The sequence below is a fragment of the Lissotriton vulgaris genome, chromosome 3_1 (genome assembly GCF_964263255.1).
Source record: "Lissotriton vulgaris chromosome 3_1, aLisVul1.2, whole genome shotgun sequence".
NCBI lineage: Eukaryota > Metazoa > Chordata > Amphibia > Caudata > Salamandridae > Lissotriton > Lissotriton vulgaris.
This window is the reverse complement of record NC_141689.1, coordinates 331,892,885-331,908,258: the sequence shown is the minus strand read 5'-3', so window position 1 is coordinate 331,908,258 and position 15,374 is coordinate 331,892,885. Positions and strand designations below refer to the sequence as shown.

Here is a 15,374-nt window from a genome sequence, read left to right as displayed (position 1 = left end):
TGGATGGTGTCCTCAGTGGAGATTGGGGTCCAGTCGTTAAGGATGTTCAAGGGGGATGAGGGTCCTGCGGGAGATTGGGTGGGTTGGTCTTCGGGTCGGTTGTCGAAGCTGTTGTGGATGTCTGCGATTTTGTTGTGGAAGAAGGAAGCTAGGGAGTCGCAGAGGGCTTGGGAGGGGGTGATGTCGTTGGAGTTGGCTGATGGGTTGGTAAATTCTTTGACGATGTTGAATAGTTCCTTGCTGTTGTGGGCGTTGTTATCTAGACGGTCTTTGAGTGCGGCATCACTCCACCACCAGGGAGACCCATTGTGTCTGGAATGAAGTCGCTGCTGGAACCCCTATCACGGTTTTGTGACGTCTTTCTAAATCCCTTGGTCCAAAAGACCCCCTCTTACATCAAGGATACAAAACACCTCTTAAGTGTAATCCAAGATCTTAACTTTGACCCCACCACTGAATTACTGGTAGGACTAGACATAGAGAGTCTATATACCAGCCTACCACAGGACGCAACATTAAAAGTACTGCATGATGTCCTAATGACAAACCCCTGGGAATACAACACCCCCCCCGCAGTTTCATTTTGGACTGCGCCGCCCTGGCCCTCAAAGAGAACTACTTCGATTATGAGGGTACCTACTACCTGCAGACCAATAGAACATCCATGCACAGCGTTTTTGCCCCTAGTGTGGCAGGCCTGTATGTGGCTCACTTTGAACACACATACATACATCCCACCAACCCTTTCTCTGCCAACATAAGAATGTGGCGTCGATATATCGATGACATCCTCCTGATATGGAAAGGCAACCAAGAACAACTGGATAACTTTATGCTTTGGATCAACCAACAAGACTCCTACTTACGCTTCACCAGCACTAGAAGTTCCATTGAACTGGCCTTCCTTGACTTAAACATCAGACCGGAGAATGGAAATCTCACTACCACCACCTTCTACAAACCCACAGCAAGAAACTCTCTACTAAGGTTTGACAGCTTTCACCCTCGGCACCTGAGGGAAAATTTACCCTATGGGCAATTTTTACGCATCAGACGTAACTGCAGCAACATCAAGGACTACAAACTACAGTCCAACGATCTAGTGCACAAGCTCAGGGATCGTGGCTACCCCTCAAGGATAATAAATAAAACCGGCAAAAGAGCTAGGAACCAGAACAGAGAGGCACTCCTAGAAACTTTTGAGAAACCACAGGAAGAACCAACCCTCACCTGTGTGACGACCTATAATACGGCGTCTAACCAAGTAGCCAATATCATACAACGTAACTGGAAGATCATCAACTTCGGCACCAGAAAATGGGAAAAACCTCGCTTTGCCTACAAAAGGGCCACAAATCTAAGAGATCAGCTGGTGAACACCAGACCACGAACAAATACACGCAACAAAGACAATACCATCGTCAATGCATGGGGCCTGCCTAAAATCACTGGCCACCAACCCTGCAATAATTGCAGTGTATGCCACTTGACATCACCTTCCAAAACATTAAGTCTGGAACCAGGTAAAACCTGGACACAACAGCAATTCACAAACTGCAACTCCACCAATCTGGTGTATTTGATAACTTGCAGATGTGGCCTAAGATACATTGGCATGACCACCCGAAAAGTGCGAACGAGGATGACGGAACATAGAAGCACAATAAGGTGTGGTAAGAATATAAGCAAGCTCACAGACCATTTCTTAACCTACAACCACACACCCAACGATTTCTCCTGGAGTGTCATTGAAAAATTTGACAACTCCACCAATGAAAAACTTCTCCTTCAAAAGGAACAACGCTGGATATATCGGTTATCCACACATATCCATGGCCTCAACGATGTCATACCATGGAACACTCTAGCTGTGTAATTCCCCTAGCCTACTCCCTAGTGCTCTAAACCAACAATGAAACACTGTATAATGTAGCGATATCTGTGCCAGGGTATCCCTGCATGAGCGCCCCCATTACTGCTCCCTTCTCTCCCACCGTGTGTCCCCTGTGCACTTATGTGCACTTATGAGCAAGCCACATCCCACGTGTGCAATTCCCTACACGTTGGGCTTTCAAAACCTTTACCTTGAGCCTTGGCTCATCTGGACAAATCGTCAAGATCACTGCCAAAATACTTGACTTTTTATCAACCCGGTCTATTCCCAGCGGGATTCTTGCGCATCAATAACCACGCGTGAAACCTCCTACACGTTGTGTTTCACTAGTCAACAAACTTTACTTTAAATTCTTTCAACACGCATGCGCCTATAAACTAGCGCATGCGCATAATGACCACAGTACAATCCCGAACAAACTGCACCCAGGCGCTGACGCTATTGTCCGCACTTGCGCACGAAAGTGCACTACTTTTCTCCGCGCATGCTCAACAAAGGGCTACAATGACACAGCGATTAGCGCGCACCCCTCCCTCTCTTTCTACCTTACACAGGTGATTCAAATGTAGCGAGCAGCATAAATAAGATACCGGGCGGCCCCTTGAACTCATATCGGGCGCCGCGGAAGGACGACCAGGTCCAAGGAGGAACCAGACCGAGCTACTTGTGAGTAAAAATGACCATTGCTGACCTACGAACGGGGTAAACACCATCTCTTTCTCCCTACAGGTTGGATAGATTTGTACAACTCTTTATCCCCACAGGGTCTCTCTCTCTGCCAGGCGACCCCTGAGGCTTTTTACAAGAAATAACAGAGTGAGGACCTAGTATCTGTACTTACCTGTACCTCACCTTGTGATTTCGTTTTTTAGCCCACCACTTATCACTAACGGTTTCTTTAAAACCCTCACCAGTTCCATGCAGATGGCATGAGCTCACTATAGCCGAATAAAGGTCGCACACCACCTTATAAGTCGGCATGTAGTGGTTTAAAGACATACCACTCTAATATGACTCTACCCTGTACGTCTTGTCTTTGTCCTATATGTTTTCTGTAGTAAAGCCTGAGGGAATCCCCCTCTAACAGTTACAGTGCCTTAGTGTGCGCTACACATAGCCAAAGAATTACACAAACACTTAAATTTAAGTTTATTATTATTTAATTTGCACCCTTTCACATATCCTATTGGTCCGGAGGAAAGCCAGCTTAAAATTCAAAAGGCACTGGCTGAAACATGTAGACCACACTGGACGTTGGAGTTCATCATAACACTCCTATCTACGTCCCTTTGCCTTTTTAACCTGCTAACAGAGGCCCAGTTTATTAAAGATTGATAACCCTCGGGTGCTGGGACCTCCTGTATAGCTTTTTAAATTTCACCTTTCTCACCCTTTCACTGCACACTCAGCAATATACCAGCTCCGCAGTCACCTGGAGTTGCAGCACACCCGGGGCACATTCGGTGCCACTGTGGTGGGCCCGGTGATGAAGCATGCCACCGACTAGGTCGGTGGGTGAGGGCTTTAAAAGGAAAACAGTGCTTTTTCCTTATTATTATTGTTTGACGTACCTACCCGAGTCTCCTTAACTCTCCTTAAACTAGCTAGTCCTCATTGATCTATACACTGGTTCTTTTGTGCCTTCTGCTCCTCCGGGTTAGACGACGATAACGGGGCCTTTCTCTAAAAAAGAGACACCAGATGATGAGGCAGTGGTCAGGGAAACATTTTCAGTGGTTCTGGATGGTGGAGCATTTCTAGGGGATCTTCCATGGGATGTGCTTCCTCTTTGAGATGTTGATACGTCGGTTGAACTGCCCTCATCTGATGAGGGATTATTGTAAGGTCTCTGTTGTCTACGTAGAGCGTAGACCTCTGCCCAACTGTAAACCTCCCCTAATTTGTAGTACCTCCAATGACAGGCCATATGTCATTTACCCACCAAGTAGCCCAAAGTCATAAGTGTCTTGTCCACTTTGCTGCTGTCCCACTCAGCCTGAATCCCCAGAAGAACCCTCCTAGGGGATTCTTTCACAGAAATGCCCACAACCTCACCTAAGAGTTTATTCATTTGTGTAAAGCATGTCTGGATGGCGAAAAAGTACCAGATCATGTGAATAACGGGACAGAATCCTGTGGCCATTGCACATATAGCAGGACATGGTCGGCATTTAGTGCAATTCTGTCCTTCATGCCCCACCCCAATCAATGCACCATACATGCACGCCTAATCTTTTCAACTGAGCAAAGAGTTCCATGGCCAGGACGAAAGGCTAGGGAGCGAGGGGGTAGCCCTGCTGGGTGCCTCTACTGATGGAGAAAGGATGAAACAGCACTCTAGTGACTTGGACTCAACCTCTAAAGTCTAATGGGTGTAGTAAGTAGGCTCGAAAGCTGGGTCCTGCTCATGGTTCCAACAACCCATCATTGAATATACTATTATGGCCCAACTCAGTTGACCAGTCACATCTCTCCAAATTGCTTTCATGCCTCTGTATGGAGTACTGCAAAGGAATTTAAAGTTGGCTCACATGAATTACACCTGAACAGGGCATGGGCTTTTCATCTGTCCTTGCAACATAACATCGAGCAGGTATACAACTCTATCAGCATTTTGGTCTTAAGCCGCCTGCCTAAATTGAACCGAACACCTGTCAAAACGAAGGTGCCCATTCCCAAGCAGACTATCCCTCTAGGGTATGCCTCCATATATTGTATGTCTGTGGTATTTATAAAATGTGAGCCTAGTCAAAGGCAGCAGAGTACAACAAAGGGTCAACGGCAAAGATAGTTAGCGAGTGACTATAGTGTTGCAATATATTAGGACTGAACCTAATCCCAACAGACTCCGCAGAGCAGGGCAGCTCCTCATAGTTATGACCACATCCTGTAGAGTAGGCATTAGTTTGTCCCAGAGTGCTTCATTCTTCCAAATCCATAATGGCTGATTTTCCAGCAAGGAGGTAAGAGCTGGTTAAACACACCCCCTGGGATGGCTTATTTCCATGGACTATCCCACTACCAGCTGCACATACCTTCCTTAAGCCTAGCCCCGACTCTGGGTCAAGACTGTAAGAGTAAACTGAAACCCAGGCCTCCCCTCTTTTATTTGAAGGGCATAGTTTACAAAGCCACCTCCTGGCCTGGCACTCATATTGACCAGCACACTGCCCTCCCAGCAGCCTGGCTTATCCACTTAAATCTGACCAATCAGGGCAGACCACTGAAAGGCTGAATTTGGACTTATAAACAAGAAAGTCTCATAACTTCTTGTATGTACACTTTAGGAGAAATTCAACAATATAATATTGTTGGATTTACTACTACCATTCTGGGAAGTCTTTGAATGGTCCAGCTAGTCCTCTCCTATCAATATTTATTAATCAATCACTTCCTACCATGTTAACCTATGGGCCATGGGGTTTGCAATGGGGAAAATGACTTGGGACACTTTTCAAGAACCAGGGCTTATAAAACCATATTTATTAAGTATTTCCCTAATTTCTACACGACCCCCATCCCCTGTGCAACTAGGGGAGACTTCAGGGGTTCTGAATCTGCAGAAATCATGCAGATTATCCATACCCAATTCTTCTAGCATCAAAGTCGAATTTGAGCAGCACTTTAACACAATATGGGGAGTGAAATTTAAAATGTCACTTTACCCAGGCATATAAAAACTCATTTATAAGGGTGTACCTTATAGATAACGGACACCCAGCCCTGGGATACTTAGGGGTAACCATTGGGGTCCCTAATATGCAAAAACATGGTAGGTTTTTTATTTTTAAGGACCCCTACCCCCAAACTAGAGTTTGGGCACAATTTAAGGTTTAAAAGCAGTCCTGCCACAAGGGAGGCTTTTAAACTGACCTCAGGCTTCAGCACTGCACACATGCTAGTGCAGAAAATCTGCTGGCCTCTAAACTGCCATGCCCCAGGATACTGGAGACTTCTAGGTAGTTTAAATCCCCTGTCCTAATACATAGTAGGGGCTTATGGGGTAGGTCATGCCAATTACAGGGGTACCCCACCATACCATAGTTCACCCTAGTGTATGTTGGGTGTCTTAACTGCATTCTAATGTGTTCTTTCAGCTTGGCACTGGCCCTCGGCCTGGTTAAAGAGAGCACAGGGTCAGTCAGAGTCAGTTAACGCCAGTTCCAGGTCAGCAAAAAGTTGGGGGGTGCCCAGGGCACAGGATGACTTTGCAACACTGAGCATTAGTTAAACCAAGCCTAGACACACAAGCCATTACAACCACGCACCAGACACTCATTTTTCAAACCTTAGCGAAAACAAAGCACACAGTGATTCTGTACGAGGGAAAAAACACATGTACTCTTACTGTAGTGGGGGACGCGCCCAACCACAAATATCCTATAGTCTAACTTACAAAGAGAGAGGAGAAATGGTTGTACAAACTTCCCTTTCTTTCACCAGGAGCTTTGGGGTGGGAGAAGTCACCATGTCATGTTATCCGACCTCCAGCTTGTTTTCAAAAACCTTGATGCGAATAGTGCTAAAATGCAAACTTAATTTTATGGAGAGCTATCTACTGTTGCCCCCGTTTATGGCTTTGGTAATCAAACCTACCTCTTCTGCCCAGATCAGACGCAAAGATTTGTTAGCAATAAAGATTCCATTGATTTGTTGCTTGATACACATAGCCATTTTCTGATACTGCTCTTTTTGAGTGCACATGATTACTAGGGCCGTTTTAAGTAACTCTTTCAGTAAGTGAAGCGCACCCCTCCCCCTTTATCCTGGCTTCTCATTTAATCAGTTTTTTCCTACATTAAAAAGACACTGCCAATTCCAATAGGTTTTACATAGGCGAAACATATCGGCTCTGCCAATGCTGGATTTTGATGTGTGTTCCCACTTGACCCAACTGTCCAAATAGCTCTAATTTTTAACCTTAATTTCTTAAAAAAACAGCTGACCAGATTTATACCAATCACAAAACAAGTTTTATGGACAAAGAGCAAAGAGTGAGTGGGAGGAATCTGGGTGGGAAGAGTTGAGACAGGCACTGCTTCTAAAAGATTCCAAGACCTTTTGGCTAATTGTCACTTCTTCAGTGATAGGTGAGAGAGACACCGGGGTCTCGAACATCGCTCCTATAGTGTGGGAGGCTCACTTTAAGTCACTCTACACAAGCCCCGAGTTGGAGGATATTGGGTGGCTGCTCCAGGGGGAGATCCCAGAACTGGCTCTGGCTACACGGGATGATGTGTCTCGGGACCTCCGGCACGAGAGTCGACTGCCGGAGGCCCAGGGGACTGGGAGTTTGGTCCTTTGTACCCGCACGGCTCGGGACCCCTGCATGAGTGCCGATTGCGGGGGGCCTTGGGATCCGTATTTCCGATCGGGCCTCCGAGACCTCGGCTGCCCCAGACCCCCGCATGAGAGTCGACTGCCGGGGGCCTTGGGATCCGGGATCTCGAACTCCCGTACCTGCACACCCCCTGCACGAGTGTCGACTGCAGGGGGCTCCGGGTTTAGGGACTTCCCCTTGTAGAACCCATGGCTCTAATCGAGCTCCCGAGCCCCCCATGGCCCCAGACCCCCCGCATGAGTTCAGACTGCCGGAGGCCTTGGGCATGGACTCGGACCCTGTCCTGCAATAGTGAAAAAAGGTGCCCCTACTGGAGCCCCCACTTACTGTCCAGATAACATCACACTCAGGGAAGTTGAACTGGCAATCGAGAAATTGCTCCTGAATAAGGCCCCGGGCCTGGTCAAGCTCCCTGGAGATCTTTTTAGATCTCAGCCAAAGATCTGGGCCCCATACTTGTTGGTTCTGTTTAATGCTGTCCTACGGGGCTCCCCAGTCCCTGAGACCTGGCTGGGGGCTGAGATTGTTCCAATTTTTAAAAAGGGTTGTCCGCTTGCTCCATCAAATTATAGACCAATTAGTCTACTCGATACCACTCAGAAGCTGATGGGCCGAATTCTCCTGGAGAGGCTACTGGGCTGGATGGAGGAAAACAAAACTTTGACCACCCTCCAAGCCGGTTTTAGATCAGGGGTCTCGACCTTGGACCAGATCTTTCGACTCCAGGTCCTATACTGGAAAACTGCAAGAGTAGAGGGTGGCAGCCTCTACCTTGTTTTTGTGGACCTGCGGGTCGCATTTGATCTGGTCCCGAGGGAGAGGCTCTGGACGGTGCTGGAGGAACTTGGTCTCCCTCCTAATTAACTAGACTCCATAACCCGGCTCCACACTGGGAATTATGCCCAGGTGAGATGTGGGAAGAATGGGGAATTATCTGATCGTTTCCCTGTCACATGAGGAGTACGCCAGGGCTGCGTACTAGCCCCTACCCTCTTTAGCTTATATGTCAATGGCCTGATAGACAGACTTAATTGTGTCAAGGACAATGATGCACCACGCTTGGCCACTGGCAGGGTGCCCGCTCTGATGTTTGCGGACGACACCTTGTTGTTGTCGCGGACATCATCTGGCATTCAGCGGGTTCTGGATGGGTTTGTTTCTTTTAGCGCCTTGCGGGGTTTGGAGATCAACTTGGAGAAAACCAAGTCTATGATCTTCAACACCCCCGAGGCACACCCGCCCTAACCCCACATTGAACGGAACCCCCATTGAGAGAGTCAAGACCTTGACATACTTGGGAGTGACTGACAGAACAATTCACATGGGACCAGCAAGTCTCTAAATCCTCCCTGAGACTTGCACAGATAATGGGTGGCATAGGCAGATTTTGCAGCGCCTTATCCTTTAAACCGGTTACCCCTGCCCTAGAGATATATAAGACACAGGTCAGGTCTGCAGCTTTATATGCTGCAGAATTCTGGGGACACACCAACACATGTAACCTAACGAAAGTGGAACATTCTTTCATGCGGCATTTGTTTGATCTCCCGCAAAGCACGCCTCTGCTCCCATTACGCTTGGACCTGGGCCTGGAACCTATTACTAAGCTGGCGGCGGCCCGACCTCTGCTCTATTGGAGAAGGCTCTGGTCTGTCCTGGAGCTGGAACCGTTTAGAGCAGAATTCAAAATCATTTGGGGGCAGTTAAAGACCAAGAACATACCATGGCTGGCACATGTTAAGTCTCTTTTTTACCAAATCGGCCTTCCCCAACTTTGGGATACACCGGAGGATAGCTGTTTGAGGATCCAAAGGACTGTCCTGGTGGCAGCTGTAAAAGCGCACAACCTCAAAATGCTACATTGCTCAAATTCCCTGGGCAGACTGTCCAATGAGTTCCTCACAACCAAAGTTGAATTCAGGATGGAGGCGTTCCTGGACCTGGTGCAACCTCCACTGGCAAGAAAGCTATACATTCAACTGAGACACGGCTCTCTACCAGTCGGGGAATTCACTTCAAGATGGGCAAAAGCGACGAAGGCTAACTGCCCTGCCTGCAATCATGACAGGGAAGACATTATACACATTCTCTTTTTCTGCCCAGCATATGGTGAAATTCAGAAGTGTTGGATCATCCCACTTTGCAAAAACTTGGGCTTTAGGCACTGTGCTATTGCCTGTAGAGTCTTAACCTATGACACTACCCCTCCCATTGTCTTTGCTGTTTCCCGGTTTCTTGTCGGTATGTGGAGGAGAAGATCCGCAATAATCCATAAGGACTAAGGGACTATTGCTTTCACTTTTAACTACTCCTTTGATATCCATTGTTTAATAACTTTTTAACTCGATGTATTTATATTTTAATACTGTGCTTGTATATATTTTATTGCACTTTTATGGTCTTTGACCGAAATAAAGTTATCAAAGTGAAGTGGACAAAGATCTAGCTTTCTTCCAAGTTTGGTGTAATTCAGTACAGGTTCTCTCTCCGCCTCGTTGTTTAAAGTTCCAGATGGAAATTGCATGAGCAAAGTGTTATAGATCCCCCTCTTTTCCCCATTCTCAGCCACCAATTAACCGATCACCCCAAAACTTTCCAGTAAGAAGCGGAGATGTATGAATTTTTTTAGAGGAAAGTTATGTGAAAATGTATCAAGTGCACCAAATTATTAGCAAAACAAAAAACACTCTCCCTATGGAAACTCTGACTTACGCATAAGCAATTGCTACTATGCAATTATAATAAATATATACACACAGTTTTCTTACACAGCTATTTCATTGTCACCCTTTAGTACTCCTTTTGTTCTCATTTTTTTGCGATCAGTACCGAGAGGGTACATTGATAAATATTACAGCCCCAATCACCAAAAGCGTTACCTCTCCCGCTCGAGGTAGCAATAAACAGCCCAGAACACAGAAGTGCAATATTAATTATGTCCGATTCCCGGCAGATGTGCAAAATCAAGATTGTAAACCCCCAATAGATGATGAACCGCCTGTATAAAGTTATGACATTCTAATACAACAATTTGCAATTGGGTGTTTACGAGTGATAAGGAACAGTCTGTCTCACGCTTAATACTAAAGTATCCCAGCTGATCACCCAACGTAAAGAACATATTTCTAGGTAATAGCAATAAATTGTTTTATCGCTCCATATAAATTAAAGACCTTTACTCCAGCAGATAATGCCACGTAACAGTAATTAGCAAAATGCACTGTATTTATAAGAAGCAATAGCGCCGTCCCACAGTGGTCATCCACGAAATATTAAGAAAACCAATCCCCATCGGGGTTATTTAAGAATATAAAGGATCTCGGCCGTAAATCCATGGCGGGATCGGAAACCGCGCACACACCGCTCCCGCCTTTACCTCTGCATCTTTCCTCCGTCTGGTCGCGCGTTTTCACAGCCTGCTTTCCCTTCCCGCTCCAGATTGAAACAAACTAGCTAAGATCCAAGTCTAACCCGCCAGAGGAAGCAGGCGTGACGTACTCCTACCCCAAGTCTAGACTGCGATTCAGGTAAGGCAGAACATGGCCGCCATCTTACAATAGTGCAGACAGTATTTTCTCTCCTATGGAAATGAAAGATTCCGGTTAAAACACATCATGCACAGGCGTGCAAAAATCCTAGCCTGCCTACACTTAAGCTTCTTGAGCACATTGTATCAGTTGAAATTAAGCTATAACCATAACAGAATATCAGCAATGCACGTATTAATGTTTACTATCCTCTATAACTCCTCGACGTTTGGAAACTTAATCACTGCCCGATTCAAAGAAGAGCCTTATCTTATTATATTCACGTGTATGGCGTTGCCTACCTTCATAGGTTTTTCGGCGGCCATCTTGCAACGGTTGACATGTTAAGACATGCTACGCTGGGGCACGAGTAAAGAATTATAAAACAGAACAATTACGTTGTTTACATTGTTAAAAACATGCATTTTTTAATGTTTGAAAACTATCATAATTATCATCATTATCAATATCCTCATCATTATTTGAAACTGTTCACAAAAGCGTATCCATGTATGCAACTCGTTCATTTCTTATTCCGTTTTTACTTTGTCATCATTTTGCTCCAAACTCATATCTCTTCAAGCGCCCTCGTTTATTGAGATGGAGTTTCACAGGGCCATTTTGAGTATTTTATCCACCACAGGTTTTCTCTGCTCTTTTTTTGGTAATTTTAATTTTCTTTACCCAATTGTAGACTGGGAACTCTTTTCGCAGAATGCAAAGAAACACTCTGATCTGAATGAGTTATTCATGCATAGACCTGTGAATTGTGAGCTTTGCATCTATTATCTTCTAAACACCGGCATGCCTGCCAAGTACCACGCATCAGGGGTTAGACTAATACATTTTAATGCTGGTGTCCGCATCATCACATTAAAATGCATTAGTCATGCATTGAAAGCACCCTGACATGCTTTGGGTGTCATGTGGCGGTCAGAAAAACAAGGCTGGAGCACAGCTCTTAATCTATGCACTGCTCTTTGTCTGCGAAGCAATTTACCCTGCAAGCTGCTCCGACTCGTTGTTATGGTGAAGTGGAACGGCACAGTTAGATACATTGTTTAAATTCCCTACAAAAGCAAACTGTGTGCCATCTGCGGCCCTGCCGGTGCCCTCTGACACACATGTGTAGCTGCTGTCTCATCCAACACAACAAAAAACACACAAGATGATGGACGGAATGTTGCACAATGCCAAAACATTCACCCCCAGTCGCAGATCTGAGTTTAATCCATCGTTAATTTGCTCACCAAGCCACCCCAGTTCAGACATGGCCATATGCAAATCAGTCTTGACCCTGTGCCTCATGGGAACAGTCCAGCCTGAACTGCCAAGCCATGCATTTGTCACCCTGAGTGGGGTGACAAATGCGTGAGTCCCGTGCTCTCCACACCACTGGAGTCAAGCTATCCTGGCTGATGACGGCTGATAGCCAGAAATGAGTCCTAGGATGCTTGATTCTGGTCCAGGGAAGACATGGCTTGGCAGTTCAGGCTGGACTGTTCCCATGAGGCACAGGGTCAAGGCTGATTTGCATATGGCCATGTCTGAACTGGGGTGGTGTGGAGTGCAAAAAAACGAAGGATTTAGGCCTAGATCTCTGTACTGGGGTGAATGTATGACATTGTTCTGCATTCTGTCCATCAACTGTTGTTTTTGCATTTGTCACCCCGAGTGAGACGGGTATGCTCAGACGTGAGTCCCATGCTCTCCACACCACTGGAGTCAAGCAATCCTGGCTGATAGCCAGAAACCAGTCCTAGGATGCTTGATTCCGGTCCAGGGAAGACCTGGCTTGGCAGTTCGGGCTGGACTGTTCCCATGAGGCACAGAGTCAAGGCTGATTTGCACATGGCCATGTCTGACCTGGGGTGCTGTGGAGTGCACAAAAACGATGGATTTAGGCCCGGACCTCTGTACTGGGGTGAATGTATGACAGTGTTCTGCATTCTGTCCATCAACTGTTGTTTTTGCATTTGTCACCCCGAGTGGGACGGGTATGCTCAGACGTGAGTCACGTGCTCTCCACACCATTGGAGTCAAGCTATACTGGCTGACGGGTAATAGCCAGAAACCAGTCCTAGGATGCTTGATTCCGGTCCAGGGAAGACATGGCTTGGGAGTTCGGTCTGGACTGTACCCATGAGGCACAGGGTCAAGGCTGATTTGCATATGGCCATGTCTGAACTGGGGTGGTGTGGAGTGCAAAAAAACGATGGATTTAGGCCCAGACCTCTGTACTGGGGTGAATGTATGACATTGTTCTGCATTCTGTCTATCAACTGTTGTTTTTGCATTTGTCACCCCGAGTGGGATGGGTATGCTCAGACGTGAGTCCAGTGCACGGCCCATTCGCCTGCCTCTCCTGCAAGTTCAACTGCTTCAGGACCCTCACCAAATCCACTTCCGCCACACACAGCTCCGACTCTAACCGCCTGAAGTGCATCCTGCTGAACACCCGCTCGGTCCACAGACACGCAACGGAACTCTGGGACCTACTCGACACTACGTCACCGGAAATCGCCTTCCTTACAGAAAGATGGATGAACACATCGTCAGCACCCGACATCGCCATAGCCATACCGGACGCTTACAAGATTATCCGTAAAGACCGCACCAATCAAACAGGAGGAGGCATCGCCATCATCCATAGGAACACCATCAAAATCACGACCAGCCCCGACGATAATCTTGCAACCGCCGAACATCTCCACTTTCAAATCCACACCGACCCTAGGGCCACACTCAGAGGCACCCTCATCTACAGGCCTCCAGGTACCCGCACTCAATTCTGCGATGACATCACGGACTTCGTCAGCCCACATGCTCTCGCCTCCGAGAACTACATTCTCTTAGGGGACTTCAACTACCACCTGGAAAACAAACACAACAGCAACACCACCACCCTTCTGGACAACATGGCCAATCTTGGACTCAAACAACTTGTCGACACCCCCACCCATGTAGCCGGACACACGCTCGACCCTATCTTCACCTCCAGCAAGCACATCTCCTTCGATCGCACCACAGCTCTCCACTGGACGGACCACAGCTGCGTTCACTTCAGCTACAAAACCACCTTGACCCACAACCGCCCACAACCTATTCCTCGGAGAAACTGGAACAAAATCACCTCCGACCAACTCCTCTCATCACTCAACCAAAACCCTCCCACCCTCTCATCGGACCCAAACCAAGCAGCCACCAATCTCAAGCAATGGATCACCCACAGTGCTGACGAATTAGCACCCCTGAAAAAGCACCAGATCAAATCAGCCAGCAAAAAGGCTCCCTGGTTCAATGATGACCTTAAAAAATCCAAGAAGCTATGCCGCACCCTGGAGAAAACATGGAGAAAAAACCCAACCACGGACAACATGTCCACCCTCAAGGCAGCCATCCGCAAACACCACCAGCTGATTCGATCCACCAAGGAATCAGCATTCAAGGATCGTCTCGACAACAACACTCACAACAGCAAGGAACTTTTCAACATCGTCAAAGAATTCACCAACCCCACCGCAGCATCTAACGACATCACTCCCTCCCAAGACCTCTGCGATGCGTTATCCTCCTTCTTCTATAACAAAATTGCTGACATCCACAACAGCTTCGAGAATACTCCAAGCGATCAACCCTCCCCACCCCCCTCAGATCCTACTCTGCCAACTAACAACCTCAGCGCCTGGAACCCAATCACCACTGATGACACCATCCGCCTAGGGAACTCAATCCACTCTGGCTCGCCAACCGACCCCTGCCCCCACCACATCTACAACAAAGCGGACTCCATCATCGCACCCCATATCCGTGATGTAATCAACTGCTCGTTCAACTCTGCCACCTTTCCAGAAAGCTGGAAACACGCCGAACTCAGCGCCCTTCTGAAGAAACCCACAGCAGACCCCTCTGAACTTAAAAACTACCGACCCATATCCCTCCTCCCATTCCCGGCCAAAGTCATCGAGAAAGCCGTCAACAACCAGCTCGCCGCCTTCCTTGAATCCAACAACTCCCTCGATCCATCTCAATCCGGGTTTCGAGCCAAACACAGCACCGAAACCGCCCTCATTGCAGCGACTGACGACATCCGAACACTACTGGACAACGGTGAAACAGTGGCCCTCATTCTACTAGACCTCTCCGCCGCTTTCGACACAGTCTGCCACAGCACCTTTATACAACGCCTCAGCAACATCGGCATACAAGGAAAAGACTTGGACTGGATCACCTCATTCCTCACTGGGAGAACTCAAAGAGTCCGACTTCCCCCATTCAACTCTGAGGCCATTGAAGTCATCTGTGGGGTACCACAAGGATCTTCACTCAGTCCCACCCTCTTCAACGTTTACATGAGTCCACTCGCCTCCATTGCGCGTCAACACAACCTTAACATCATCTCTTACGCCGACGACACCCAGTTAATCCTTTCCCTCACCAAAGACCCTAACACCGCCAAAACCAATCTTCACGAAGGCATGAAAGAAGTAGCCGAATGGATGAAACATAGCCGCCTAAAACTCAACTCAGACAAAACGGAGGTGCTCATCCTAGGATCTTCCGCCTCTGCCTGGGACGACTCTTGGTGGCCTTCTGCTCTGGGCACAGCACC

The 15,374-nt window shown here is 47.3% G+C and overlaps 1 protein-coding gene across 2 annotated transcripts in view; it reads right to left on the bottom strand.

Moving 5' to 3' along the window:
- SKP2 (S-phase kinase associated protein 2) overlaps positions 1-15,374 on the bottom strand; it is a 217,016-nt gene that overhangs the window by 98,353 nt on the left and 103,289 nt on the right. Inside the window, exon 1 of one of the 2 annotated variants that reach the window (XM_086960535.1) lies at positions 10,612-10,707. The exons of the other annotated variant lie outside the window; for it this stretch is intronic. Within the exon in view, the coding sequence (XP_086816661.1) occupies positions 10,612-10,619 (8 nt within the window). The 5' untranslated portion in view covers positions 10,620-10,707. Of the gene's footprint in view, positions 1-10,611; positions 10,708-15,374 lie in introns of those variants that run through there. 2 annotated transcript variants of the gene reach the window in all.